A 14,636-nucleotide genomic window follows, 5' to 3' on the forward strand; every position below is an offset into this window, starting at 1 on the left:
TGTCCTGAAAGCCTTACAGGTTTGCCAGCACAGGCATGCCCGCTGCTCTCCTCCTCGTAAACAGATTCCCTCCCACTACTCCACGTCCTCCTCTCTTTTGACACTCCCCGTTGGCTCTCCTCGTACTCCCTGCCCATCGGTCCAGTTCCGTCCCCTGCTCCCCTCTGCCAGAGCAGCCCCAGGCCCCCTGCAGGCGGCCCCTGCTCTTTTGCCCTCACTGGCCTCTGCCTGTCCTTCTCTTCTCTAGCCGCTCCTCTCCTCCAGATAGAGCAAAGGCACGTCCTGGCTGGTGATAACCCGGCTTGTGAAGAAGCTTCAGATGTCGGACGCCGCCCCCTTTGGACAGGAGGTGAAGGGCAGGAGCCAGTGGGGCCTGAAGGGACCAAGAGAAGCCACATCCTAGCAAACAAGGAAGGCTGGGAACCTCCTGGAGAGCCTAGGGAATAGTCCTGCCTCCCCTGATAGGGATGGGGCCGGGCCTAATGATGAGGGTCTGCTGTATTCCTTCTGTTTAGGATTCCCATCAAATGGCCTCACTTTGAACAGCAAAGTAGTACTGGGTCTTCAGAAAAAGGTGTATCTTTTCCTGTGTGTGTGTGTGTATGACAGCAAGACTCTAGGCGCATGTAGTCATACTCTACAGCAGTGATGCTATTTGTTTAGGCCCTATCTATGCAGGCACTGAAAAAGTGTTCACACGTGTAGTTACTCTGTGCAAGTCCAAAGAAAGCCTCACGGGGCAATGCTCACGGAGGCACAGAGGTGCGTTCAAGTGTGTGTCTGTGTGCGGCTGGTTGGCTGCCAGGAGATGGAAGGAATGTGTCCGCTGTGTGCTCCCAGCTGCAAGGACGACAGGGGCAAGCAGCCAGGGGCTCTCGGGAAAACATCTGGTGGCAGCCGTAGGGCCCAAATGCACCTGCTTGTAGTGTGTTAATGGCCTTCTCAGATGGACGTACTTCTGATATCTTGCTTGAAAAGAGCCAGCCCGTTTAAATGAGCACAGCAGGTCTAAAAACGATTCCTTTCCTCTCATATTTTCTAACTCTTTAATGATTTTAGTTGTTCCGGATCTGCTTCATGTTCCCCACTTTTTTTTAAGTAATGGAGACGGAAGTGTGATGTTTCAGGGCTGCCTGTGCGTGCACTTTTGCTCTCTAAAAACGCAGGCCATAACAAGAAGATACCGGTGCTTTCTGCCAGACTCTGAATCTCTTTTCGTGACTGGGGCTTAGATTTCAAATTAAAACTCAGACACAGCTCGGAGGCATTGCGGGGTCGGTTCCAGACTGCAGTAAGGTGAGTCAACTGAACTTTTTGGTTTTCCAGTGAATATGAAAGTTAAGTTTTCACTATCCTGTAGGCTACTAAGTGTGCAAGAACGTCATGTCTAAAAAGACAATGTACAGAAAAGACCTGAGTCATCTGGAGAAAGGAGAAATCCACCCCTCCCATCCCAGCAAATGGGGGGAGCGGAGGAGGGAGAGGGAGGGAAACTGCAAAGCTCAGAGCTCTGTGTGGTCAGGAGCGAATCTGGACGAAATCAGCGCTACTCTGCTGGGAGCCTTTCAATCATGCAGAGGAGGGAAGCCCAGTGGCTTGGGGGCTCCTAGCTAGCCGGTCACTGCGAATTCAGTCAGTAGTTTGCCGTCCAGTCGAACTTCGCCCCAATCATACAGACTCAGCCTCACTCTCCATTACTCAATCTGTACTGATCATATAATCCCCAGTTTCATAAAGCATTTTCCTCCAAAGCTTATCCAGTATCCAACATCTTCAACTTTTCCCTCACAAGTCACTTAATACTTTAAGGGAAAGAAAACGAAAACTACATTTTCCTGCTCCCAAGCCACAGAAATCTAAAAACCACTTGTAAAGTCACTGAGTCACAGCTGGCTATATTCTCCCAACGTCATATTTTTAGAAATAGCACTTTTGAAGTTATTTATATGGTACAAATAACCTTCTCATAAGCCACCGTGGGTGAAAAAAAAATGTAAAACAAGCTAAATTTGATTACCCCAAAGGGTTGGGGTTACTCTGTGTGATTCTTTTTTTCCTCCTCCCAATTACCATTCATTGCATCACCGGCAGCATGGGAAGGCCAGAAACAGGAAAGCATTTCAAGAGCTCTCCCGTGTAGACACAGGGCTCAGATTTCACTCAGATTTCACCCTGCTGCCGAGCAATCCATCTTACCCTGCTGTAAGACAATACTTTCAAATCCACTTATCAATGTCAGGCCACACTTCGGTATCAAAGAAAGCCGGATGAAACGGTCAGATTTACAAACTTCATAGAGAAGGTTTGTTGCTCACTGTGGTTAGATAAGTGCCCTGATGCACGGGGATGATTTTTTTCAGGTCCCTATGAATCAGTCGTTCCTATTCATATGTCTGCGCGAGTGCCGCGGGGGACGCTAAACGCAGGCTCCTCGCTATTGCACTTCGGAGGAGACCAGCTGCGGGCTTTGACATACGTCTGCCTCTCCCATACTTTAAAACATCATCAGAAATCATTTGTCTTTTGGAGTAGACTTCCGCACGTCGCTGGCGGGCTCGGGTGGTCCCCCCCGGGGCAGGAGGGAGAGCAGATTCAGAATTCCACGTTGCACCCGCTGCCGGGAGGTGTGCAGGGCAGAGGTGGACCCCAGCGCAGACGGGCGGCCGAAACGTCTGGGCGCGCGGCGGGCAAGAGGGATGCGCGTGTCCGGGAGGGAAATGGTGCCCGAATCACAGCCGCCGCCTCCACGTACCTGCTCCTGGAGGACCTTCAGTAACGCCTGCGTGTGTGACTGCTCTTCCTTTGCTTGTTCCAGCTCCGACTTTTTGTTGTTTAACTCCTCCTGGATGGTCAGCAATTGCTGTCGAAGTAAGGACATTTAAGATAAGTAGGGTGGAAGGCAGGCCAGGTGACTGTAAGATAGTAAAAATATCCATTCAAACACAAGATTTTTGCACGTCTCGGTGCGCCTGGGTGGCACAGCGGTTAAGCGTCTGCCTTCAGCTCAGGGCTTGATCCCGGCGTTATGGGATCGAGCCCCACATCAGGCTCCTCCACTATGAGCCTGCTTCTTCCTCTCCCACTCCCCCTGCTTGTGTTCCCTCTCTTGCTGGCTGTCTCTATCTCTGTCAAATAAATAAATAAAATCTTTAAAAAAAAAAAAGATTTTTGCACGTCTTAATAGCTTAATCTAGACCTCGGGGAACTTTTGTGCCCCCCCATCACTTAGTGTAACAATAATGCAGGTTCTTTTTAAAAAATATTTTATGTATTTACTTGAGAGAGAAAGAGTGCAGAGGGAGAGGGAGACGCAGATCCCCGCTGAGCCGGGACCCCGACGCGGGACTCGATCCCAGGACCCCGGGATCATGACCTGAGCCGAAGGCAGCTTCACACACTGAGCCACCCAGGCGCCCCCACAACGCAGGTTCTGACACCTTATCAGGCTGTTGGGACCCTGTTGCACAGTAAGAGAAATTCGTGCTCGGAATCTGTGAAGTCACCCTCGTAGTCCTTGGCACAAATGCGTATTTGTACAAATATGCAGAATAGTGTTAATAGACAACAGGTTTTGATAGACGAAGAAATTAATAATAATAAAAAAACTGGATGTGATTCGTCAGCTTGCCCAAGGTCGCTTCATTTGACATCAGGAAGGCTGGCCTTCCGGCAGTAGCTCTGCGAGCTCCGTCACCAAGTGGCTGCGACCACAAAAGATCCTTTTACTTTCTCTGTTATGACGGCGATGTTTTATTAGATCGGCAGGACTGAAGTCCAAACTGCAATCAATATATCAGCCGAGAAAACTGCTGATATAAGCTGTCAAAACACTAAGCTATGGCCTACACTGCTGTTTCTAAGCAGGGCCCCTGAAGGGATTTCTGGAAGCCTTGCCTCGAGCTTCCCTCGCCCTATCAACTGGACTCACGTTGAAGCTTAGCCCTCGTGGGCCGGCAGCGGCGTGCGGCCCGGCACTACCTCTCGGCAACGGGCTTGTATGTTAATATATACAGAGGCTGGACAATGCATTCAAGAGCTTTGAAAGGGGCCGTAGAAATGGCTAGATCGACTCGGAAGCTTCTTAACAACAAAGGGCTAGTTGGAAAAGACAGAAGAGCATTGCTCCCGCTGCCGTGCAGGCCTAGCGAAGCGCTCCCGAGAGAAAGTGCTAGTGCCTTCCTGCCGCGCAGGCAGCTGTCTCCAGCGTCAAGGCTGCTTCTCTGGGCCTGCCGCGCAGCTGGCGGCCGGTCCCTAACACCAGGGCCTGAGTCCACACGGCTGCTGGACTGCCGATGCTTAAACCCACCACCTGGAAGGATTAAATTAAATCTTTAAAACCTAGCTTTGGGGTATGTGGGGGAGTGGGCAGCCCTCAGAAAAACACACTCTGCTTTCCCTTGGGCTTGCTGCTTCTGTTCCCTCCTTCGGCACTGGATATAAATTTAGGAACCTACTTTGCCCCCCCCTCCCCGCCGCCCACCGCCGCATAACAGTGATTTCCTTGCCGTTTCCTAAAAACTCATCGCCTCCCACTTCACTACCCTGCGCACGCGGACTCGCATGTGAGGGACACGCGCATCCTGCACCGGCTCCCCTAGCGCCGTGTGTGACTTAATTGGGCATCAACTGATGAACGTACGGAAACCAGGGAGCCCATATTGTACTTTGGCACCGTGACAAGTACCTAAGATGACTGCTTCCAAAGAGCGGGAAGTGACTCTGCTCCTTCGCAGTCCTTCGTGACTGGCCCCCAGAGCAGCTCCCCCCGGGGGGGTGGGGGTGGGGGTGGCCTGCTGCTGGGACTTCGATGACACCCAGGGAATGTTTACAGATCAGACAAGTTTCAAATCCAACCCTTAAGCCTTCTTTAAACAGGAGCCAAACAAGGGACAGGAAATCGTGTTCAAAGGTAGGTGGCTTATGTCTGCTCATTGCAGCACTTGCGGCCACAGAATTTAGAAAGAGCTAGCATCCAGCAGAAGGGGGTTGGGCTGGGTCAGCGATGGGCATCTGTACAGTGGGACTCCATGCAGCCAGCCGGGGAGAACCACAGACATCTCCGCACATGGAGGAAGCTCACAGTATGCTGTGCACGCCCCCCCCCCCCGCCCAAACGTCAGGCTCCGCAAACGTCTCATTGCATTTTGCAACGTGTTCTTAGAAACAGGTCTGGATACTTTCTCTGGGTGTGTGGGCTTAAGGATCTTTAAGTCAGTGTTGCTGGTAATTTTCTGGTATGTCCGTAAGGAGCATATGCTGCTCGAATAATGTTGTTATTCCCAGCACTGAATAAATAAGAGGGAAAGTGAGAATTCTACTGGAATCTGCCATTTCATCCACACATTTACAACACTTTATTCTACTGAAACACACACACACACACACACACACACACACACTCCTTCCCTGGACCTCATTTCTCACTGAAGATTCCATCCTATTTCATTCTTCCTCTGCATCACACTTTTTATTACTTTAAATTTAATTTTTAAATTTTTTTCTTATTTAAGTATAGTGGACACATGACGGTCTGTTAGTTTCGGGTGCACAACAGAGTGACATGACAGTTGTGCACCTTGCTCCGTGCTCACCACAGTAAGTGTGGGCACCACCTGTCACGACACAGCATTGTTATGATGTTACCGACTATGTTCCCTACGCTGTACTTTTCGTCTCTGTGGAATCACACTTTTTAAAATAAAATGTCTTCTCTGTCATCCCTACTTCCTTCTCCTATGCACGCAACCACTTTCGACGGTTTCTGTCTTTTTTATTTGGGTGTGTTTTTCTAAAATATATATTGTTTTCTGAGTATGCCTTTTTATATGATTTTGTCATATTTCTTGTTATTTATGTTTTTGCTAAGCATTATTTCTTAAAGACCCACCCCTGTGAAGATGCATGTCTCTAACCTGCTGCTTCCGAGGGCTGCCTGATAGCCTATGGTACGTCCCCCCAGTTGTACCCGATCCACTCTCCCAGAGAAAGCCGCTCAGATGACCTCCAGTCCCTACCCGTACAAGGCTGCGGCGGAACACGCTAGTGCGTGTCACCCGACGGACCTGCAGGACGATCTCCCAAGCATGCATATCCAGCGGCCGAACCGCTGCTTCGTGCAGCGTGCCTGAGACGTCGAGCTGCCAGAGCTGCTCTGCCGGGGGGCTGTACCTGTCCACCCACCCAGCGGCGGAGTACAAGAGTCCCTGTGCCCGCAGCCTCACTGACACTCAGCCTCACCCACCCAGCTTTCTAATATTTGTCAGAGTTCTCGTATTGTCTACTACTATAGAGTCTTCATTAAACATTTTTTTTTGTGTCGTTCTCTAACCCCTTGCGATTTTCAATATCGCGTGTCGGCTTGCTAGCTGCTGAGGCTCATTGACACCTCTTAAAAGACTATTCAAGGGTAGTGATTCTTAAATAGGGGAGACTTTTTTTTAAAGATTTTATTTATTTATTTCAGGGAGGGAGGGAGAGAGAGAGAGAGAGAGAGAGAGCGAGCACGAGCAGGGGGAGGGGCAGAGGGAGAGGGAGAGGGAGGGAGAGAACCTTAAGCAGACTTCCCATGTGGGGCTTGATCTCACGACCCTGAGGTCATGACCTGAGCTGAAACCAAGAGTCGGAGGTTTAACCTGCTGAACCACCCAGGTGCCCCAAATATGGGGAACTTTTCAAAACAGTACTGATTCCTGGGCCCTCAAGAAGACCAATTACCTCAGAATATCTAGGCAATGATAGTTTAAAAGAAAACAGCAACGACAACCTTAATAGGTAATTCTAATGTGCAACTGGGACGAAAACCACCGTTTCCATGAACGCTCATTTGAACCTCATTCTGCTACAGTGTGACTTCCCTCCGGAGTGCCCTACTCACACTGTCCTCAGTCACCAATGCTTTTCCCTTGGCCGACCAGCATGCCAGGTTCTTTTCTTCTCGCTCCATGCCTTCTCTGGGTGATCCGTTCACACCCATGGCTTCATCTGCACATCTCATGTGCTTAAGATGCTTTACAAGCATGACTTTACAGCCTCTGCTTCTTTCCTACTACCCACTAGACCCCTCACTTAACGATGTTTCAAACTCTGCCTACTATCCACACCTCCCTTCCCGTACCTGAGTCTGCTGCCCTGGAATCCAGAGATAAAAGCTTGAAGTCCACCCCTCCCCTTTTATCACCTTTGTAACCTCCCTGCCCATTCCTCTGCCTTTTCTCCCTCCCATCCTCACCGTCATAGTTAAGGCAACCGTTTCCACCCCTCTGGATCTGCTTGGTCCCCCTATCGTTCACCCTATGCTCCATCTAAAAGTTAAAGTGCTCCCATACTTGAAAAATATTATTGGTTCAGCATTTTTCACAGAACTGGAACAATAACACTAAAATATGTATGGAACCACAAAGGGCCCCGAAGAGCCACAGCGATCTTGAGAAAGAATGAAGCTGGAGGTCTTTCAAGATCTACTCCAAAGCCACAGTAATCAAAACAGTATGGTACAGAAACAGACACACAGATCAAAGGAACAGAACAGAGAGCCCAGAAATAAACCCACGCATATATGGTCAATTAATCAACAACAAAGGAGGCAAGCATATACACTGGGGAAAAGACAGTGTCTCCAGTAAAGGATGTTGGGAAAACTGGACAGTTACATGCAAAAGAATGAAACTATATCACTTTCTTAGATCATTACACAAAAATAAGTTCAAAATGAATTAAAGATGTAAATGGGAGAACCTGAAACCATAAAACTCCTAGAAGAAAAGGTAGGCAGGAATTTCTATGGCATCAGCCATAGCAACATTTTTCTAGATATGTCTACTCAGTCAAGAGAAACGAAAACAAAAATAAACTATTGGGACTGCACCAAAGTAGAAAGCTTCTGCCCAGTGAAGGAAACCATCAACAAAACAAAAAGACAACCTACTGAATGGGAAAAGATATTTGCAAGTGATATAGCTGATAAGGGGTTTGTATCTAAACTATATGAAGAACTTACATAATTCAACCCCCAAAAATGTGGTATGCCTGAAACGAATGGAACACTGTGTGTCAACTATGCTTTAATAATAATAATTTAAAAATATTTTTGGTTCCCCAACCTCTACCGGATAAAATCCAAACCAATGACCTCATCCTTCCCTGGAAGGGCCAGGTCCTTTCATGACTCTGTGACAAGCTCACTACCCAGAATTCTGCCTGGCAGATTCCTATTCATTCTTTCACTTAGAGAATGCTTTCAGATGAGCACCACCCATATGATGACGTCCGATAGGCAGCCATGACTCCTCACTAGGGCACACAGTTAGGCAGTGGAGTGGGGGCTTGATTTAACTCCCGCTCGCCCATTCAGCCTGGTGGCTTTGTCCATGGCAGCACCTACACAACCACAGGCAGTATCCTTGGGCTCTTCTGCAATAAAGACCTCCCTCAATTACCCAAGCAAAGAAACTGTCCTAATTTCTATGCTCCCAAAGCACTTAATATGCAATACTACCTTTCATAGGTATCTCCCCAACTAGACTATATCCACCAATGGTAAGGTTAATAATTAGGGCATCCCTAACATATAGTAGGTGCTGAATGAATGAATGAGTAAAGAAAGGAATGAATGCTTGCTCAGGTTTCCCCACTTCTGTGGGATGAAGCCATGATCTAGTAGAAAAAACAAAAAAACTGCACACACATAGACAAAAATCAAAACAACTACAATAACAAAAACTACCTGAGGGTCTGTTGCTGGGCGATTCATTTTTGTGGACATCGGGACACAAAGGGACACATAGGAACACACAGGGAGACATATGGAGCTTTCAGAAAAGAACAGCAGTTCCATGGAAGACATTTTCATTCGTTACTCTGGCAATCCCAGATCTCCTCCTTAATCTAATGGGGACTATTTCTTAAGAGGCTAAGGCAATCCACTCATTGAATGGGTAATTCTGTAATTCCTTTCCCATGATCCAGCAAAAAAAAAAAAAAAAAAAAAAAAAATCCAAACCACCACTAGAAGAAAAATAAAATCAACACCCCCAAGACTATTTTCCGCATTCTTCCAGATTAATGTTTTCTTTTGTTTACAAAGCATGAACTCGTGAATCTCGTATTTATGTATGCAAAAGACTGGTGGTGAGTCAAAACTGCTAGTCTTCATTTGACTAGATGTCCTGTAAAAACAACGAGCTAGTCCGCAACTAGGTAACTGAAGTCAGCCTTTCTGGTTCTTCTTCACTTGAAATGTATGAGACTGTATCATCTTCTTTCTAGTTTGAATGTTTAAGCACTAAAATACCTCAATTACAGAAGTTCACAGGCAGCTAGAACTTAATCAGAGGAGTCTCTCGGTTGGATTGGCTGACTGCAGCATAATTTTGATTTAACATTGGAGAGGATGACATTAAACAGATGCACTATTACATTTTTTGGTGGTTACAACTGAGTGTGTTCCAATTAGACAATTATCCATATGCCAATCAAGTGCGAACACTCCGGCAGACAATAACAGGTAAATAAATGCCGCACCTGACACATCTTGGTATTTCCAGGCCACTGATTTAATAGGATCATTTGTAATGCTCTTTGGGGATGTAGACTTCAGTGTGTAATGGGTCTTTCTCTCTGACAAATTCAAAGAGCATTACAAATGTTATTTGGAGCCCTGGAATAAGTGAGGTCACATTTCCATTTTTACAGATGGGCGAATCATGGGCACACAAAGGTCAAGTCATGTATCCAAGGCCACACTGTCTGGGAGAGACCTATCACTTGCACATCTCAATTTTCCTGCTTCACACCGTGGTTCCCACCCTGACAACCACACCGCATTGTCACTCGAAAATGGAAATCAGGACATGCCAAACTCAAAATCCTCCTAGCAACGACGTCTACCCAGGCATTCACTGTTGCCACTTAAAAGCGAGGCTGGTGGAGACGTGCTTTTGTGTCTACTTCTGGGAGCCCTGTGGCGCACTTCACTTCGCTTTAAAAACTGCAGCCCCGTCCTTGTCTTTTTTCCTTAAATTTTATAATTTTGCTATCAAGGTGCAGTGTTGACAGAGCTAGCAGATTATGCAAGGTTAGAATCCCCAAAAGTCACAGATAACTGAGCAGATACTCTATATAGGAAGTATCCCAGAAACATCCCATTATGAGCTGACACTTGCAGAATTGGGATAACTGAGGAATCTCTGGCAGGACTGGTGGGCAGCTGGGGGATGGAGGTGAGGGTTAGCATAAATCTGAGAGGACCCGTAAATAGCACACTGATTTGAGGACAGCAAAAGACACTCTCATAATGGCTATACCCCAGAGAGTTTCCCTAGGAGATTTTGGGGGATCAGTTTAGATATTAGGAGAATACAGGCTCGGGGGCTCTATTCTGAATCAGAATTCATTCTATTTATTAGAAATGAGCCACTGAATATTCACGCATCAAAGTCTGGAAATATCTGAACCCACAGAGGGTCATCAATTTAAATCTAAATGTGTTTCTGCTCTTTTGATTCAGTTTTAATAAATGTTATTCCATCTCCTTAACTTTGCTATAAATTAGATGCCCTACTCAGTGGGATATGCCTTTGAGGCCAGTAAAGTATTACCTGGGGAGATGAGGTCCAGGACCTTCCAAAGGCCATGGTGGATGTGACCATCTCTTGATCAACCGATCCCAGCAGGTGTTTTAATACCCAGGCTACGTGGCAAAGCCTTCGAGCCTCCAGCATCACCCCATCTGTGCACCTGGTCTCCAATCTGATTTCTCTACTTTAGCCTGCGATCTGAACCCCACCTCTGGCCAGCTCGGCCAGACCCTTGTCACCTTGTCCTGCCATAAGGAGATAGGATGCATCCATTAATCCTTTCTCCCTTGGCGCGATCCGGCTACCCAAACATGGCTTACAGCTCCTTCTTTCCCCCCACGGCTCTCCACACCCTCCACTTGCTCAATCCTGTTTTGGTTCTCACCGATTTCAGAACCACTTAGGAATGTCAGCCCTGAGTCCTGCTGCTGAAGTCACCTGTGCCTGCTTTCCAGCTATCACTGCGAATCCTGAGCCGATCCCTGATTGTTAGGGGAAGTTCGAGATGGGAAAATCAAGTGCATATGGTCGTGACATTAAGAGCAGGGCTATGCCTGCAGGCAAACACATCTCACCGTATTCCTGACAGAGGAGAGAAGGCTGGCTCGGGGGAAGGACAGTCATTTACCACCTGGTAGCAACAACTTTCACTTTTCTCCTTGGGAAAAAAAAAGATGGAATTGAACTAGCCTGAATTTTCTTGTCACACAAGGTGGTAAGACGACTCAAGATCTATTCTAGTTTAAAATGTCATCGGCTTCCACCTGGGGATGAAACTGCGCTGCTTCAATTTATGGCAAGATACGAAGGTAACCAAGCCTGTGGCCCGTTTTATCCATCGCGGTGCCTCCCTCTCTGCCTCCAGCACGGTGACCCCTGGGGGGGAAACATCTCCAGGAGAGAGCTCCACCGTTCAGATGACTGATAACAGGAACACTGGATCATAGAAATGAAATTGTGCTCTGAGCCTAATATCCTATTACACCAGGCTATACATATTTAATTCCTTGGGTCTTTCCTCATAAATCAATTCCTTCAGGCCCTTAATCTCGTCAATATCTTTTCTGATATTGAATTTTAAATGCCATTCTCATTGCTAGGCAGAAAGGCAATCTCTTGCTCGTGATGGGATCAGGATTCATTTAACAGCCAAGAGACGCCTGGAGTGCGGCCCTATTCCCTGACCCTGCTGTTAAGATCCTAACATCGACCAGAGCCAAACAGCCCAGGCACAGGCTGGACTGGGCTTGCCCTCTCATAGGTCAAGACCATGAACTGGGGTCATGACTATCAGTGTCCTGGGAGCCTGAGCCAGTTCTGAGGGAATGATGAGAAAGAGCGTTTTCAAGGGCTCGGGGGCTTGGGTCCTCAAGGGGGTGTCTGAGACCCTGAGGCATGAGGCTCCCGGCCACTCGCCCAGGGCGGCGCGCTGGGCAAGGATTTTTTTCTCTGAACGTGTAAGGGTCTGACGGAAGGACGCACAGTGTGCCTACATGTGAGCAAGATCTCACGGGGCATGGGTTCTCTAAGGAGGGGAAATACGTCATCCCAGAGAGCAGGGGTGCTTCCAGGTTCCCAGGGGCTGGCCCATAACGCTGGGATTTCCCCTGTTGTAGAGAAAGGGGGAAAATCCACAGATCTGGGAGTCTTGCAAAATTTCCAAAGGGAAGGAGGAGTGATAAACGTGAGACTTCAAGAGTGACCAAGAGGCTGAGAAACACAGGGAAGCACTGAGATGCAGAACTGGGGGCCTAAGCCTGCAGTCAGTGGCGGGATGTCAAGGACCGAGTCCCGGGAGCCGTCTGTCTCAGTGCAGGAAATAAGCACGTGCAACTGTCCGAAATTTAATAATAAAAACCTAACTAAAGGTCCATCCATTTATTATCACTGTGTACCAGCAATTCTACACAAAATCAGTGATAAAATACTCCTCTCTGACAAAAATCCTTTGTTGATCTAGAATTGCTGCTGTTACTGTTAAGATTTAATACATACGTAATCTTCAAATTAGCACATTTTCATTACCTACCCTTTAACAAACACACTCTGTGTAGAAGCTAATTTGGAAAATGTCCAGTTTCTGCTCCCACTCCCAACCCGCCCTGCCCTCCCCCCATCTCACGCACAGGACTCAGCTACACACATCGGCTTCAGAATCCCTGGAGCTTACTTTAGACACAGTGTCTCCAATCCCACGAGCGCTCCGTGTATTCCTATATTTATACAGTAGATTCGAAATAAATGAAGACAGCACGGTTACTGCGAAGACTAAGAACTAGGACCTGAGCTACTTCAATTCATCCTGCAGGACCCGTGAAAGAGTCTTTTGTTTAAGATGTAAACAACAGCACGGTGAGAACCAATGAGTGGTATTATTTTTGGTAAGTGCAAACTTTAGCTCATATGTTAACTATTCTACTGAATTACAGTAGTTTAAATTGAAATGCACTCTTAAAATTTTTTTCTTTAAAACTAAAGGACGAATAAGGAAAATATTACATCAGTGGTACAATTAATAGTTGCCTCAACCATACCCTTTTCATTTGGTTTTATTAAAATTCACTTATTTACTGGACAATTATTTATATCCTGTGTATCATAATCAAAGATCAAAGTTCAAACTGTTAGTTGGATTTTAAAAAACCACCGAATAGACAGTGATTTTTTTTCCCCCTTTCATTGTACCATTTTAGTTTTTGGTTTTTTACAGACATAATTATATGTGAAAATCAATAGGAAAATGTTAATGTCTGCATTTCTTTCCTGGTTGCTATTATTCACCTTATTTCATGATTATTACTGAAAATAGTTTTGTCATTTAGAGGAGGATGTTTAAAAAAGGATCCTTTCCGGGTTCAAATTACACTAGGCACCTCGCTGGCCAGCAGCCCAGTACCTGGGCAGGAGAGGGAGAGCGTGACCTTGGCTTGCTGGGTGGGGGAGGGGAGGACAGGTTTCATCAATCACGGTTTTTAGAGACCATTTCTTTCACTTGATTTTCCTTCTGGGAGGGACTTGTACTAAAAACAGATACTTTTTGGCATTTTATAATCCAGTGGAATTACTGGTCATAATAACACCCTATATCCTGATAAGGCAACATTATCATGAAAAAAAAATATATATATATATAGACAAGCATTGGTGAAAAGGCAAAAAAATAAGCCACTGGTCAGCATTTCAAAGGCTAGCATGGTTAGCTCCTCACTGTGTGACCTGCAGACTACTTTATGGCTCTCGTTTCCTTTTCTCTCACAACTGTTTCCTAAGAATAATTTATCATTTAAAAAGCAATACATCAATTAATTTCTTAAATACTGAATACAGGAAAAGCAGATGCAAAAGTGGTTTGGAAGGCTCTAAAACCTGTTTTCCTTCCTTCACATGATTTTTCTTTTTTTTTTTTTTTTAAGATTTTTTAATCTATTCCTTTGAGAAAGAGAGAGAGGGCACACCATGGAGAGCAGGGGGAGGGGCAGAGGAAGAGGGAGAAGCAGACTCCCCGCTGAGCAGGGAGCCCCATGTGAGGCTCAGAGATTCCAGGACCCCAGGATCATGACCCAAACCGAAGGCAGACACTTAACCAACCAAGCCACCCAGGCGCCCCAATTTTTCTTTTTTAATAGTGTGATTTGCAGGGTCATTCCGGCTTTCTGGTTTTCACTTTCTTCACATGTTAAATAAAGATAACAATACTCACCGGTAGGATACTATGAGACTAAAGAACATCCATTAAGAAGTGAGGTTCCTTGAGTGGCAAGAAGTACCCAGTTAAATCAAAGTGCTGCTATCTTCTCTGCAAGAACGGAGAGACTAAGACCCAGCAAGGTCAGGTAACTTTTAACTTACCAGGGGGCAGTCCTGGGGATTAGCATTCAAAGAGAAAGGGCTGTGATTCAGCCCCGCCCTAGCCGTGCTGGTTGCCCTCCTTTAGCCAATTTTCAAAACACAGGGCAGCCAACTTGAATTAACACTATTCACGCAATTCACGAGGGAAGGCTTCAAATGCTTTGCCGAAGGAGGAGTATAGGTCAGTGGCAATTCTCTCCATTGCCTTTGCTG

At 46.5% G+C, this 14,636-nt stretch overlaps 1 protein-coding gene across 1 annotated transcript in view; it reads right to left on the reverse strand.

Annotated features, from left to right (window-relative positions):
• The window catches only part of ENOX1 (ecto-NOX disulfide-thiol exchanger 1), a 238,732-nt gene that overhangs the window by 61,063 nt on the left and 163,033 nt on the right, over nucleotides 1-14,636 (reverse strand). The window contains 1 exon segment of the mRNA XM_045796762.2: nucleotides 2,753-2,860. Within this exon segment, the coding sequence (XP_045652718.1) occupies nucleotides 2,753-2,860 (108 nt within the window).

The sequence above is a fragment of the Ursus americanus genome, chromosome 10 (assembly GCF_024610735.1).
Source record: "Ursus americanus isolate L20-20 chromosome 10, mUrsAme1.1.p, whole genome shotgun sequence".
Classification (NCBI taxonomy): domain Eukaryota; kingdom Metazoa; phylum Chordata; class Mammalia; order Carnivora; family Ursidae; genus Ursus; species Ursus americanus.